Source organism: Fragaria vesca, linkage group LG7, assembly GCF_000184155.1.
Source record: "Fragaria vesca subsp. vesca linkage group LG7, FraVesHawaii_1.0, whole genome shotgun sequence".
NCBI classification, from domain to species: domain Eukaryota; kingdom Viridiplantae; phylum Streptophyta; class Magnoliopsida; order Rosales; family Rosaceae; genus Fragaria; species Fragaria vesca.
The window spans coordinates 2,563,406-2,579,486 of NC_020497.1; the positions used below are offsets into that span (position 1 = coordinate 2,563,406).

At 36.5% G+C, this 16,081-nt stretch overlaps 3 protein-coding genes and 1 pseudogene across 3 annotated transcripts; 2 read left to right on the forward strand and 2 right to left on the reverse strand.

Annotated features, from left to right (window-relative positions):
• Positions 1 to 1,510, forward strand: part of LOC101305017 — an 8,387-nt pseudogene extending 6,877 nt beyond the window's left edge.
• Positions 1,511 to 5,190: 3,680 nt separating this feature from the next.
• Positions 5,191 to 7,031, reverse strand: LOC101314210 (probable plastid-lipid-associated protein 7, chloroplastic-like). Its single transcript, XM_004306548.1, has 7 exons — positions 6,680 to 7,031; positions 6,451 to 6,566; positions 6,223 to 6,345; positions 5,956 to 6,054; positions 5,804 to 5,848; positions 5,363 to 5,436; positions 5,191 to 5,284 (listed from the first exon to the last, which is right to left on the reverse strand). The coding sequence occupies exons 1-7, from the start codon at positions 6,930 to 6,932 to the stop codon at positions 5,200 to 5,202; spliced, it is 795 nt and encodes a 264-aa protein (XP_004306596.1). The 5' UTR covers positions 6,933 to 7,031; the 3' UTR covers positions 5,191 to 5,199.
• Positions 7,032 to 7,770: 739 nt separating this feature from the next.
• LOC101314498 (vignain-like) lies at positions 7,771 to 8,914 on the forward strand. Its single transcript, XM_004306549.1, has 2 exons — positions 7,771 to 8,200; positions 8,283 to 8,914. Exons 1-2 carry the CDS (start codon positions 7,771 to 7,773, stop codon positions 8,873 to 8,875), a joined length of 1,023 nt encoding a protein of 340 aa, XP_004306597.1. The 3' UTR covers positions 8,876 to 8,914.
• Positions 8,915 to 9,282: 368 nt separating this feature from the next.
• LOC101314787 (uncharacterized bolA-like protein C8C9.11-like) lies at positions 9,283 to 11,903 on the reverse strand. Its single transcript, XM_004306550.1, has 3 exons — positions 11,772 to 11,903; positions 9,887 to 9,909; positions 9,283 to 9,796 (listed from the first exon to the last, which is right to left on the reverse strand). Exons 1-3 carry the CDS (start codon positions 11,832 to 11,834, stop codon positions 9,601 to 9,603), a joined length of 282 nt encoding a protein of 93 aa, XP_004306598.1. The 5' UTR covers positions 11,835 to 11,903; the 3' UTR covers positions 9,283 to 9,600.
• Positions 11,904 to 16,081: the final 4,178 nt, after the last annotated feature.

Below are 16,081 nucleotides of genomic sequence, written 5' to 3' on the forward strand. Positions count from 1 at the left end.
GTTTCTATTAAGATTTTATAGGTAAGTTAAATGACCAAAACAAACATCTCTTATTAAAAAAAAAATACGCGCTAGAAGTATTATTTTAACATTTCTACCCTAAAATCGTTGAAAGTACGTCTTCTCCTATAACCCCAACTCTTCTCCACAATTCATTTGGGTTGTCTTTTTTCTTTCTTTTTTTTTTTTTTTTTTTATTATCTATATCAACTTTAGTTTGATCTTGCATATCATATTCTCAAGTACTGCATCTTTATCATAACATGTTTTATCGAATAACTAGATATCTATGTTTAATAGCTACTGTACTTCTACACTTCTACTATCTTATGAATTTTGAAAACTTGTATTGATGATTTGAAGTTGGGATATAACAATAATCATTTGATTATAAATTGAACAATGATAATCAAAAATTTCTAACAAAAATTAGACAATAATATGTAAAAAGAGGTATCAAATAGTAAATATAGATTAATTATATTAAATAATGAAATATTTCATAAATTAAGGGTATTTTAGGCAGTTTGGGATGTGTATTAAGTATAATACTGAAATGAAAAACTTGATATGTGGTGTATTAAGTAAGAGTGTGTATTAAGATATTAGGGGTGTGTATTTAAAATTTCTCTTTTATTAATCAAGGGACGAACCCAAATTACAAACCTGTAAATACAAGGTCGATAAACTAATAACAAAGAGCATAAGTCTCTAACTCAATCAATATAGAAAGAGTGAAAGGACACCACCAGCTCACTAAACTATAGACCGAAAGCAGAAATAGAGTTATTGGCTACTCATAATTGTCCAATAAATGAGATGAGTGCATTATACTAGATTAGCAGACTTGCACGTTCATTGTCTAGAGCAGGGCAGTGAATATCAGCTTGGGAACATAGTAGTTATGATTTGATTTATTCAGTAGTCAAATGTGATATAGTGTCATTTACTCTTTTCTTTTTATAATTCTGTTTTTATTTACAGAAACATAGGATGCGTCTTGGGCAGAAAGCCATATTTCACCTCGAAGGTACTTTACATTTTTTGATGATGTGTGAGATAATGATGAGTAGAATGAGGAAACAATAGAAATTGCAAAGTTACTTGGTTGAACATAAAATGTGTTTCATTTTCAGTTTTTAAGTGCTTTTAGTTAAAATCAGATCTGGTTTAACTTCTTATCGACCCAACAACAGCAAAAAAATCAAAATTTTGTCAAACAGACCTCTTATTTTCTGTACATGGACCTAGAGCTTAGCCATTCAGATAAACGTAATCTGCTAGAGTAACCCACTATTATTCTTCCATTTTTTGGGGAGTTTTATTGTTTTGCCATCATCATCGAATGGGATTAGATAATTACTGCATCCTCTTAGCCTATGCTCTTCAGACACGTATAATGGCATTGGTGTCGGTCTTTAATAGTATTTCTGGATCATTTTTCTTTTCAGCGTTCGTGGCCAAGTTCATGAGTATTTACAAGGCTTTCCTCATTGCAGCGTTTGGCTAAACATCAGGATAGCATGTTTTCCTTTAATCTAAAATGTGAGTTTTCTGTCCAACCAGTAGCAGTAAATTGTGTGCACCAGTTTCATTGTTTTATCATTCCAGTAGATGTATGTCATGGAAAGATGTGAATTCTTACAAGATAAAACTGTGTATTACTGTATCATGGTTATGACTGAGGCCCAGTCAACTCCCCTACATAACTGTTGGCACAGGGCTTCGCGGTCATCTTTTTATTTATTCAGTTATTGTTTCTTTTTTTAAGAAAATAACCACTTCACAGCTTAGTTTTCGAATTGCCCCCAGCACTATATTTATCTTTCCTCCTTACTGAAACACTTCGCCAATCCAAGCATGAGCAGTTGTTATATCAACCAGATGAATTCTTTGATTGAACCCCTCCACCAGTCCACCACCGTCCATCAGTCATGACCAACCATAATTTTTTTCTATTTTTTCTTTATAAGATAATTAATAGACGTGAGAAGAAAAAGCTCCCTACACAACAATTACAAGGAAGGAAGGAAAAATCTCATGTCCCGATATATCTTTCACCTCCAATGATTTTTCGCCTGATATTTTCGATATTTCCCGATATTTCGCCGAAATATTCGAAATCTTGCGAATCGGTCTAAGCGGAGCCTAGGCGCTCGGCGGAGGCAGCCCATCCCGATTTCAAGGTAATCGGTTGAACTAGTCGGCAGGCAGAAAATCGGCTGCCTAGGCGGTCTGGGCGGATCTCCGACTAGTTTTTTTTTCCTTTCTAAAATTTTCGTCAAACGCATAACCAAATCGACTTCTTCTTTCGATGACTCAAACGGAGAACTGAAAACACCTCTCAAAATTGACCTCTGCAAACCCAGACCTCTGCATATTGAAAACCCAGACCTCGTAAAAATTAAAAACCCAGTCTACCCGACGTTGACGACAAAGGCACAAAGGAACCAAAGGAAGGATCCATTACAGAGAACGAAGAAAGGGTACCATGAAATCATTTGAAGGGGAAAATGATGAAAGCATTTGGATACGTTTGGATGTTTGGATTGATTCGATAATGACTTTGCTCTTTCTCTGAATCTCTGTGTGTGATCGTATTAGAACTTGAGAACGAAGATAGAGGATAAGAAGTTGAGAAACTTGTGGCTCTAGCTGATCTACATGGAGCAGGAGATATACATATGAATGATATGACCCATATACCCATGAATGATCTTGTTTTTTCGTGTGCGTTTTTTTTCTTTTCTATGTATAATTCATTTGTTTTCTATAAAATTAAATAAAGTATGATGGTCTAGCCCTTTTTTATTTATTTCAAGCCATAAAAATAAATTAAATTTTAAAATTGAAGTAAATTTTTAAGATTTATCAACGATTCAGTATTTACTTATTCACCTTAAATTACTAGAACTCATTATAGATTAATGTTTAGTCAAGGTTTTCTTTTCAAATATAATAGATAATTGACAAAACAAACATCTCTCAAAGTTTTATTGAAAATTTTCTTGTTCTTTTTCAAATTTTCATCAATTTTCTCATTTTTTTACTGCAATCGATATTTTCCCGAAATTTCCATCGAAATTTTCATATTTTAAAGGGTCAAAATTTCCGTAATCACCGAAATTTTCTTCCTTGATTATAAGCATATGCAAATCCCATAACAAACTTAAGTAGCGCCATGATGCCCATGACCTGGATTAACATCTGGTTGAACAATGTTGGTTAAACAAATCCAGATGATAACACTAGGAGTCTAGGAGTCTAGGACTACCTACTATTTGCTTCCATCAAATCATTCCAAGTGAGCCAAGCTGGTTGTACGATATGGCATAGAACTAGCAACAAAAGTCACAACTCTTCTGATTTGCTTGGCTGAAAGCCTGAAAATAATTTTGGTTCAGTCAAGATAGTGAGTGACACTGACCTTGTTCAATCAAGATCTAATTTTAGCTCCAATGTTAATTTGTAAATGTAAGAAACTAGAAGACCTTAATACATGTGTTTTTTTTCTTACAATGTTTTCCTGGGTTCATTTTCTTACCCAATTTACGGTGAGCTTGGTTAACTTTGTTCCTTACTTCCTTTAGATTAGAATTTTACCTATTAGGGAAAAACTGTTGCAAAACAGCATTCCTGCCTCCTTGTTTGAAGGAAAATGGCTGAGAAAAGTTGGTGCATATGAAAACGAGGGCTCCATTGAAGAAAATATAGTACATCTATTCTTTTCTTTTTTATTAGAGTGTATTTATTCTTGTTTTGGCTTTGTAGACGAGAAAAAAAAAATGCAAATCCCATTAGGTAAGAGCACTTTCGTTACTCTCTGGGGGCGTCGATTAAACCTCTGACACATTTACTTACTTGGAATGGATATCAAGAATGGAAGACCGAAGAAATGGGAGACAGAATGGAATAGTATATGGACATTTCAATTCCATTGAGCTTTTTACTTATCACATGGAATTAGAATATGAATGTAATTAATTACTATTTTAATTACTAATACACCCATGAAAAAAATGAACTACACTTTCCGATCACTCTCAACACAATTTTTTCCCTATATCTTGATCTAGCTTTGTTCGTTATTTTTATTGTCTCAGTTGATAAGTTATGTATAATAAACAAACTAGATGGACTATTTCGATTCAATGTATTGATTGTAATCATGTGGTTACATATTAATAATATAATACAGAGCCTACATGGTTATATTGCAATCACGTCCTTGCATAAACTCTCTTTTACCATAATTTATCAAAATCATTTAGACCTAGTACTAGCATTTTGGGTGTATCTCAAACCGCAAGTTGCAAGGGTTGAACAACAAAATTAAGGCATCATATTTTTATACTTTTAGTAATATTATATTTAAATCAAGCAAGCAATTTTATAAATAAACAAATTAAACAACTTCCACAAATAATATATTATTAGCATATAAAAAAATCCTTCAAGAAAAAAAATTGAAATTATTAACATCTTATACAAATTCTTCAATTTATTAGCATAATAAAATTAAAAGGGTATTTTCGGTATAAAAGTTCATTCATTATGGTACAATTCCTAATCCCACCTCCTCCTTAGTATCACAATTCACAGTTGTCAAGAAATTGATTCCTTATTAGGAGGTGAGACCCACACCTATTCTAAATCTATTATGTGTAAGTAAACGCTGGAATTCTTCTCTGTCGGAATCGTTCCCTCACTTTTCAATTCTATTCCATGTAAGTAAATGTGCCCTTAATGTTAATGTAAGTTTTATTCAAAATAATTGAGGTAGCAAGCAGTCTAACCTTTTTTGTCTATCTACTTTTGTTGAGATATAAATCCCGCATCAGGAAAATAAGACATTGCATGTGGTTTATAAGAGTTTGAGTCACTCTATCCATTGACAATTGGTTTTAGATGTAAATCCCAGACTACTTTATCAAATTTTCTTATAGAAGGGCTGCTAGCACATCTAGACTAGAGAGGATGAGTTTTCTTATATATGAAACCAAGTCATTCCTCATAAAACCAAATATTGCTTCCTTACTAGGATCAGCTTCATTATTCTCAACAAAAGATGCCTGTGGAAATAACTATATGATTTCCATCTATATAATTCGAAAAACTGCCTACTGCAGCAGTGAATATAGCCTCCAATAATGATGGAAATCGGCCTTGAAGTGTATAACAATGAACTGAACCTTAAGATCAAATCATAATTTCTTCTGATCTCTCTAATATGAAGATATTGCCTTTGTCATCCCTTCCTATCCTCACGGTATCATCAACATATCTGTATTGACTCAATTGAGGAAAAACAAAACACAATCGGCATATGATAAAAATACCAGACTAAAATAATTTAGGATACGTGATCTCGAGCCAACCGTCTGGATTGAAAATTCCAAGCAGAATATCATAATTTTTCCGAAACACGTTCATCAACTGTTGCATTTCCAAAGACAGAAACAAACAATCAGAGCCATACTAACCCCATTATGAAGCTGGCGTGTGTGTACACCCTTCCACGATGGTTCTTTCTTCCTCAACTCGGAAATTGACTCTGTGTGCTTTGTTTTGCTTTTTAACTAGTAGCCGTGTATTACAAAATTTAAAGTTCACAACATTGATCCCACACACAATCGAAATAGAATATGATCTCACTGCTTTTGCTCAAAAAGCTCATTCATAATGCACGGCTAAAATTGAAAATTAAAGCATAAACCAGCATAGAGCAGGGGATTCAAGTTTCAGAACGCATATACTAATTATCTGATATGCATGCCACAAAAAGAAATGCAATGTCAAATACCTGAACTGGAGTGATTGTAGAGTTGTCATAGCTGATGTCAACTCTCTGTAAAAATTGAAAACAGAAAGCTTCAAAAACTTGTAGCTGTAATCTAACTAAAAAGTAAAGAGATGATACATATGTAAGCAAAAGGGTATATCAAGTGCTTTAACTGATTTGGATGCTTTCTTGAAGGAAGCCACAATTGTTAACCGTCCATTAAACAGATTCAATCCTCTCACATTGAACTCGATCACATTGACTGCTTTGCCCTCCGTTTTGGCATATCATGCACCAAATGCCCAGTTGTAAAACACAAACCAAATCACCATACAGTTCATGGGAAAACAGAAATATATTTTGCTCAATGGCAAAGTGGATATTTAAATGTATAAAAACATTTGACAAAGTTTTCAACATTTGATCAGAAATCTTTCTACCTTAGCAACATCAATATTTTGGTAGAAATCTCCCAATGAGATGAAGTCCCTCAATCCTAGCTTTGTTCTTCTTGAGCCTAAAATTGTAATTGTGCTATACACAAGTTTCCAGCATCCACCCACCTTCCAATTGTAGAAAGTATCAAAATTTCCCAAATGGAACTCATAACTAACAGTCTCAACTCTCATTCTCTCAAGACAACTTGAAGGATCAAACATGGAATATACCTTTTCTAAGTTCACAGTAGGATCTGGAGTTGGATTCTGAGACTCCAACTGCTCAACCAAACCTTCAATCTCAGATTTCTTTGCAGATGGGACTCCAAATATCCCTCTATTAATACCTTAAAGTACAATCAGTAACAACCCAGTTCAGTTTTAAGTTCAAAATGTTCATCAAAGTACAGGTACATATGTTGGACTAAGCTAGAAAGGAAATGAATATGAACTTACATACCTTGGAGTGCCTGGTAAAGCTCAGTTTTAATCTGGGTGGGTGTCTCATCCCCAACAAGGCCAGAGGTTTGCTCTGCAACTCTGACTCTGACTCTGTGAATGGGTCTGAACCCAGGTGGGCACTCGCCAAGTCTTGAGCTTTGTGTCTTTTGGTGAGTGGTTGAGGGTGAAGTGTGAGTTATCACCATGTTTGTGGTTCTGAGCAATGGAAGAATGTTAGTATGGAAAGTTGGGATTGGTGGTTGGACAAGCATGGTGGCCACGATTGTATACTCCAAAGTACTAGCACAAGATGTTCTTCTCTTATTATCTCATGGACTGACAATGGCAGAGTAGCTCAATTGGAATTGGAAGAAGCAGAATAGTTAATTTGGTCTCTACCAGACCAAGGAAAAAGAACAAAACTTGATCTAATTTGATGAAAGGTCTGGTTTTGTTTGTCCTATTACACATTTTATTCCATTTTAGTTTTCTTTGGTAGCAAATAACAAGTATAGGGTAACCATGAGACTTCACAGTTTGAGATAGATGTGCAGTTGGGAGTTTGGGACTTGGGAGTGGGATGAATTAAATTCAATTCTCCTATTTCCCCATTATTGCATTAGCAATTTACTTTGGTTACTTGGTTCTTTTAAGATGGATCCAGAAAGAGTAGTCAAACCCATGTTAACTTGCTCACCATGCATTTGATGCTACAACTAATAAAATATAAAAATATTTGAAAATTTGAAAACAAAAAAATAGTCATGCAATATGAATTGAAGGTATGTAATGGCTGTGTATGTCTGTGAACATAAGAGGCAGGAGGAACAAGTTAAAATGCAGAACAAAATTGACATGTATATCGTCCCTCATGCTACTTGATGGGAACCAGAACAAATGATGAGGACATAGCTAGAGTTGTACAAGTTAGCTATAACTTGCCGTAATAGCAAAATGATCAACAGTCATTAATATAGTTATAACAGATGGGCACGGAGATAATTATATCATCTCCTTTCTATCTCTCTTCTCTATATAAACTGTGGAGTAATCTCCCATTTCATTGCACCTCATCAATCCATTCACTTTGGAAGCCAAGCTATTATATATATGGAGTTCACTAACCAAATTAAATGTATAAGTTTGGCCTTGATCCTCATGTTGGGGGCTTGGTCTTCTGAAGCCACATCTCGCACTCTGCAAGATGTGACAATGTATGGGAGATATGAGCAATGGATGGCTCGTCATGGACGTGTTTTTAGCAGCATTGATGAGAAGGAGAGTCGTTTCAAGATATTCAAAGAAAATTTGGCATATATAGAATCTTCCAATAACGATGCAAGCAAAACTTTCAGGTTGGGTGTCAATCAGTTTGCACATCTTACTAATGAAGAATTCACATCCTTGAGTAATGGATTTAAGGGGCATGAAAGTTCCACAAAAACCAGTTCCTTCAGGTATGAAAATGTCACAGTGCCGGCTACGATGGACTGGAGAAGCAAAGGAGCTGTAACTCCTATCAAGAATCAAGGCCAATGCGGTAAGCATGTATCTAATTTCTACGTGTTATGGTTTCATTGTGTACTAGTTAATATGACTGGAACCCAAACATGCATGTATAGGTTGTTGTTGGGCATTTTCGGCAGTGGCAGCCATGGAAGGGATTACTCAACTTACAATGGGTAAACTAATCTCATTGTCTGAGCAAGAGCTAGTTGATTGTGACAAAAGTGGTGAAGATCAAGGTTGTGAAGGTGGTTTGATGGATGATGCATTTGAGTTCATCAATCAAAATCATGGACTTAGCACCGAGGCAAATTATCCCTACACCGGTGTTGATGGCAAATGCAATGCCCGGAAGGAAGCGAGCCATGCAGCCTCAATAACTGGCCATGAAGACGTGCCTGCAAACAGTGAAAGTGCCCTTCTAAAGGCCGTTGCAAGCCAACCTATTTCGGTTGCCATTGATGCTAGTGGATCTGATTTCCAATTCTATTCAAGTGGCGTCTTTACTGGTACCTGTGGAACAAGTTTAGACCATGGTGTTACAGCAGTTGGCTACGGTGTGAGTGATGATGGGACAAAGTACTGGCTGGTGAAGAACTCATGGGGTGCACAATGGGGTGAAGAAGGGTACATAAGGATGCAAAGGGATGTCGATGCAGCAGAAGGCCTTTGCGGCATTGCTATGGCAGCCTCTTACCCTACTGCATAGTCTTACCAGCAAATTAAACCAATTCCTGCTGTTCAAATTAAACCAATGGCTGCTATATATATCTCTATCATGATTTATACATGTACAGAAACGTGTAAGAAAATTACCATTTTAAAAGGAACTGCATACTTCCATTTCTTAATGTTGGGTGTAGTCTCTCTTAAATCCCTACCATAGTTTCCAAGTTCAAGGGGGCATAAAATGTAGGCAATCTCTGCAGATGGTCTCATCTTAATTCAATAACTATGAGCCAACTTTCACAAACCAAAGTTTGCTTCAATTCAATACATCCGACTACAAAATAATAGGACTTGGCACCTGTTCATTACATTTTGACCATGTTTTGAACCATAATTTGCCAACTCCTGTAACTTAAGCACTGAAAATTCAAAGCAAAAATAGAACTTAACGAATGAAACTATCTAAGTTAAGACATGATTTAGATGTGGGAAGAGTTTGAACAAATTCACAAACACAGTGATCATAAGACAGGACTAATAATTAACTTCTACCTTATTTTCTTTTGCAGTTTCTTCAAACAACTAGATAAAGAGATATCTCATATACAAATTTGTAAAATAAGTGCCACATATATTCCACTGTAACTTGGCATAAGGATGAGAATTAAAGAAACACAGTAAAAGTTTCAACATACTCAAAATCAATTCCAAGCAGTTTCCAGCATTATCAGCTACAGAACATAGTTTAGACTTCTTATACCGATGTTAAGCAGCAGGTTTAGATTTTTCAGCCTCCAGCTGTTGTTTCCACTGCTCTGGTGTGAGGGCCTTCTTTATTGAGAGGGCATGAATCTCCTTCATCTCCTCTTCCAAAGCAGAATTTACCACCCGATGCCTCTCTAGCAACCTCTTTCCTTCAAACTGCTCTGATACTATTTCAATAACAAAGCTAGCACCGCATCTGACAGCAACAAATTCATTGAATGAACAAAAGATAAAGGGCAAAAGAACTGAGAAAATTCATAAATTCAATCCAAGTGCAAGTTCTTACCCTCCAGATGTATCAACTACATCCTGAAATACAAACGTCCAAAAATAAATTAGAAATAATGGTATAGGCACACACATTTGCATGGAATATGAAAAGGATGGGAAATGAGAGCAACAATGCAAATGTAAGTGTATCACCAAAGTCAAGAATGCATTTGCATCAAGCTAACTACATGAATTCTATTCTAAGGCTACACTCAAGCAGTCATTTGCAGAAAAAAAAATACATATAAAAAAATCCAGTGGCCATGCAGTAGTTCAATAGTGAAAGACCAATAGTGAACTCTAAATCTAAGACCCTTGATTCTCATAGACAACAAACAGAAAATACCTGTTTCCATGAGGAAAACATTTCCAAAAATGGTAAAAATGATATTATCATTCTCTGACGATTTCCATTTGCTTGTCAGTTAGAAAAACTACTGGTAGTCTATGATAGATGTTGATAACAACTAAAGAAAGATTGAAAGACTAAAATCACTTGGCCAAAGAATAAAATAGTTTAGGTTTTCATACAAGAATTCATTTCGGTAGCTTTCTTGCTCCTTTATTTCCTGTTAGGTTATCCCAGTCCATAGAAGAAAAGCTGTTTTGATTAAGCAACTTTTGCAAAGATAATATCTTCCCAAGTAAATATGCTCAAAACTAATGATTTTCTGCAAGGGAGGGAAGTTCATTCCTTTTTCCCTATCTAACAGGTCAAAATCTTGCAGTCACAAGGAAACTAGCCTCCTTATGACTGCATATGGCGCTTTTAATGAAACATGTGGTTTCTCTAATATCTTTTAATGTGATCTTTGCAGCTGTGTCACAACAGCATCCTAGTTGGTTGGGTATCAAGCCAAAACAACGAGTAAGGTGTTAATGCAAATCTCTGAGTAGCAAGGTGAATAGTGGCATGATAAAGTTAGATACATAGCCAGACTCGTTTTTAACTATACTCAAATAAATTTAATAGCAAATAGCAAAATGGAATGAGTGCAATGGCACAGTACAAGGTGTCTTCTGACACCAGTTTCTATATCTATCCATAGAAACCAGTCATGGCATACCCAACACCACATCTCAATGATATTTCATCTGTCTTCCTTCCCCAGAGGAAAGTGTGCTACAAAACTAAGGGAACACAAGATGGAGGTACAAACAACCTCAATCAAACTTACATACAGAAAATCTCTACCTTGAATGTAATGCAATGTGGTGATGAACAACAAAAGACTTACAGCCCTAGAAAGAACACTAAATATTATCTTTTGAAAGATGTCTCAAGTGTTGGCCTTACCATGAAACATTTCCCAATCTAATACAGATACCATACTCACCTTTCCATATCACGAGAGTGGGATTCAAATACAAGATAAGTTGTCAACCAACTTCCCTAGCGAATTTACAACTGATTCCATCTTGAAATATCTTTTTCCATAGGCAATCACTCCGTAGAGGTTAACTTTCAATATACCAACCATCCCCACCATGAACTTTTCCCTCGTTCTCTGCAACGATCTCCCCCTAATCAAATATTCCTTCCCCTCAGGAACTCCCTCTCATATAAAAGTTCTTTACTAATAATTTAATCACTTCACCATTTCGCTACACTAGCAACTAATCTAGTATAACCCAGATTACCTTCTAGCTAGAAATTAAACCTTCCACTATGCTTTCTAGCAGTTCGCAAATTTATTTATTATCCAATAACTAATCTCAAAACTACTAAATAAATTCAGACAAACGCCAAACGGCTAAAAGATGTTTAACAAATCAAGGTCACATAGAGCACGGATATTAAACCCTAATTTCCAAAGTAGTACAAATATTGAACAGGCATATGAAGCTGAAACTGCGAAATTGAACCAAACCTACTGAAAAGCCAGTGGGTTGAGGCTTACGAGATGTGAAGGTTTCAATTTGGATGTGAGTGTAGCTTCGACTTGTTCCTTGGTGACTCCCATCTCCCTTGCTGCTGCTGCTCTCGTTTCTCAGAGAGAGCTCTGGACTCAAATTCAAGATTCTACTTGGATGGACTTTATTTACTGGCCCACTTCATAAGCCGACCACGGTTCTTTTTTCGACTTAAATTTACAATGTTGCCCTCGCTGTAACCCTGTTCCGCATGGCCATTTGTGGCTCAGTGAACTCCCATGTTGGGTGGGGACGGGCATCAATTTAGACAGTTTTTATCTAGAACGAACCTACGTTTTGAGTTTAAAATGTGAAGGTCTTTATTTAGTTCATTTTTTTATCATAACCAGTTAGTATATAGATATATATATATATATATTGACATGGTCATCTTTATAAATTTTCGGTTATTTGGTGATCATTTAAGTTGTTGCAACTACATTAATTCAATAAACGAGTGAAATCTATTTAACCAGAATCGTTCGACAACTTAAACGATCACCAAATTAGTTGAAAATTTATAGAGATGAACATGTCATATATATCTATATACTTACTGGCTATGATCGAAAAATGTGACCGAAAAGTGAGCCAAATAAAGACTTTCGCACTTTAATTTCAAAACGAAGCTTTGATCTGGATAGAAACTATCAATTTAGGTATGACGCTTCTTTAAGGTGCGGTTTCAAGGGATGTGGCTCAGTGCGCTTCTTTGTGGCTTAGTGGGCTTAAAGAATGTTTCCAAAAGGTGCGGGTTCGAACCAGGATCTTCTTATTACCAAGAGAATCTTTGTAGCGTTTGCTTCACTTGCAACCTAACATGCTTCCATTAGACCAAAATCATTAGGTTCTTAACTTTATGTTTTATATCTCCCTATTTTGCATACCTATTCATCTTTTACACAGATGAGCTGTGTGTGACTACCGACAAGAATTTGCATTCTACCACTTGCAAAAAAAATTGTGAAGGGCTAATAGATGAGCTGGTACAATTTGAAGAGAAGAACCATAGAATGTGATCTGGAAGGGTTATAAAACCATCTCTAGAGCTATCAAATGGCTCCCTCCCCTGAGAGTGTTATGAAGATCTACTTTGAATTATTTGTATCAAGTGGATCTGTTGGTATCGGTTACATTGGCAGAGATGGATCATGAAATCTGGTCATTGCAACCTCAGTATTCATTGGTGATGCCTTAGTTCATATAGCTCGATGTAAGGATTATAGAGATATACATATTAGGAGTGACTCTAAGATCACCATTGACGTTGTGAACAACAATATACATCCACCTTGGAGAATCCAGCAGATCATTGAAGACATCAAAACAATTGCAAATTAAAGGACTTCATAAACATTACTTTCATACACATCCTCAACGATGCAAACTTTGTAGCCGATGCCACTGCCAAATTAGGACATGAGAATCAATGTAGGAAAGTGTGGGAGAGAAATTTTTTGAGTAGCATTGCAAGAGCTGTCAATTTCAACCAGTTAGGAGTTTTTGTTTTGTTTTGTTTTTTTATGTGAAACATAAACAAGCTAGATTGAGGAGCCTCTAAAGCAACCTCCACAAAAGAGATCAAAGTTCACCGCCTTCACCACAAGGGGAGGGAAGCTTGAATCTCATAATTAACTCAGATTTCAGCCCATAACGAGCCCATAAGATAGACCAGAAAATGGGCTAGACCCACCTCCCTCGGCCCGGTTTGAAACAGTAGTTGCCTTGCCCACCACCAGCGTCGGACCAAAAAAAGGGATCGTTGTCACCGATCGAAGCTCGGCGCCTAAAGCTGATCAACCCAAGCCAACCCGCCTCAAGGTATGACCCCGACGTTCGATCTTCATTGACAGCTAACCAACTGGATTCTGATCTAAACCATCAAATCCAGCTCGCCAACCGTCGATATTCGCCTGACATCGCTCTAATCCAGTCCATCCCCACTCCAATCCAAGCCCGCAGCCATAATGCAGCCATGTCTTTCCTCGGAGAGAGTTGAGGTAGGAAATTAACCTCTCGATCTCATCTTTTGGACCTAGGACACATCCACCAAACACTTCACTAGTCAGTCACACCCAACAAGCGCCTGTTAGGCTAAAGGCCATCACCAACACTGGCGTGATGCTAGACAGGCACTAGGCCAGTCAAATACCAACCATCCCCACCATGAACTTTTCCCTTGTTCTCTACAACGATCTCCCCCTAATCAAATATTCCTTCCCCTCAGAAACTCCCTCTCATATAAGAGTTCTTTACTAATAATTTAATCACTTCACTATTTCGTTACACTAGCAACTAATCTAGTATAACCCAGATTACCTTCTAGCTAGAAATTAAACTTTCCACTATGCTTTCTAGCAGTTTGCAAATTTATTTATCCAATAACTAATCTCAAAACTACTAAATAAATTCAGACAAACGCCAAACGGCTAAAAGCTATTTAACAAATCAAGGTCACATAGAGCATGGATATTAAACCCTAATTTCCAAAGTAGTACAAATATATTGAAGAGGCATATGAAGCTGAAATTGCGAAATTGAACCAAACCTACTGAAAAGCCAGTGAATTGAGAATTGAGAGGCTTACAAGATGTGAAGGTTTCAATTTGGATGTGAGTGCAGCTTTGACTTGTTTGCAAATTAAAGGACTTCATAAACATTACTTTCATACACATCCTCAATGAAGCAAACTTTGTAGTCGATGCCACTGCCGAGTTAGGACATGAGAATCAAGGTAGGAAAGTGTGGGAGAGAAATTTTCCGAGTAACATTGCAAGAGCTGTCAATTTTGACCAGTTAGGAGTTTTTGTTTTGTTTTATTTTTTTATGCGAAACATAAACAAGCTAGATTGAGGAGACTCTAAAGCAACCTCCACAAAAGAGATCAAAGTTCATCGCCTTCACCACAAGGGGAGGAAAGTTTGAATCTCGTACATAACTCAGATTTCAGCCCATAACGAGCCCAACTCTAGGAGACAACGACCATCAAACTCGCGTCGACAATCTAAAGTTTGCTTCACCACCGGCAGTGGCAGTGACCATCAAACTCCAATCCACTTCAACACCACTTCGCCGAACCCTACTCGGAAAGCCAATCTAAAGTCGAATAGTGACAACCCGATTTGATTTCAGCCCCTTCAACGAGATCTTGTCGACATCTAGATCGATTCGGAGATCCCCAAACCTTCTTCCATTCAGCAAGTTTCTTCATCGACACTACCCAAGTCCTCGATATGAAGGCAATACCTCGGGCTACCTTCCTCGATGTCGTATATACCGACCTAGTCTTGAGATAGCCTTTACTCGCAATGAATCGCCACAGCTGAAGGCATAGATATTTGGTCTTGATCTTGACATCACCGCTTGAAGAGAGCACAACTCTCTGCTCCGCCGCCGCCAAACCCTAGCCATTAGATAGTCGGGGGTTCCCTGGGTTCACCGCCGCCGATAGAGAGCCTATAACTTTCGTAACCCTACTTTGCTCCATGAAAGTCGGAGCATTGTGTCCTTGAGAATTTTTATATATTCTGAGAAATAATCATTTTAAGCAAGGTCATAAATGTATATAAGTAATGTAATCATTGCATAATTAATTTTGGAAATGTAAAAAGAAAATGCATTTGATGATGAGAGGATTCACTTTCTACTCACATTTTCCTTTCTCAAAGGAAAGTTGTTCATACTTGCCCTCAAGACTTAACTATTAATATAAAGAGAGGACATAAAACCTAAATCTCATATTACAATAAGCATTGAGAAAACATACTGAAATAATACCAAGACAAAATCTTTGTATTCTAAAAAACACCATTTTTTTAGAGGAATCAAACACCAATTAGAGAACATACTGAAATATTGAGAGAACATACTGAAATAATTAGGACATAAAACATACTGAAATATTGAGAGAACATACTGAAATAATACTAAGACAAAATCTTTGTATTCTAAAAAACACCATTTTTTTAGAGGAATCAAACACCAATTAACAAAGAGAGTACGTGTGGCTACTCTATTTGTTTTGACAAAAGCGGTGACATACATGAAAGATAATTCTATCATGAAGAAGTATTGTTAGGAGAAACATGGTTTTCCCACTATGTTGGCACAAGCAAGCAAATTTAGCAAGACTTTGTTTTATTGCGTGTGTTCATTTGATCAAGCAAATAGCTCGCCGCCTCAGTGCCTCACTATGCCAAATAAGGCACACTAAGTGAGTATACCGGGACAAAGCCCATAACGCCCTACCAAAAAGTGATAAAGCTTTATTGTTGGCACAAAACCATAAGAAAAATAA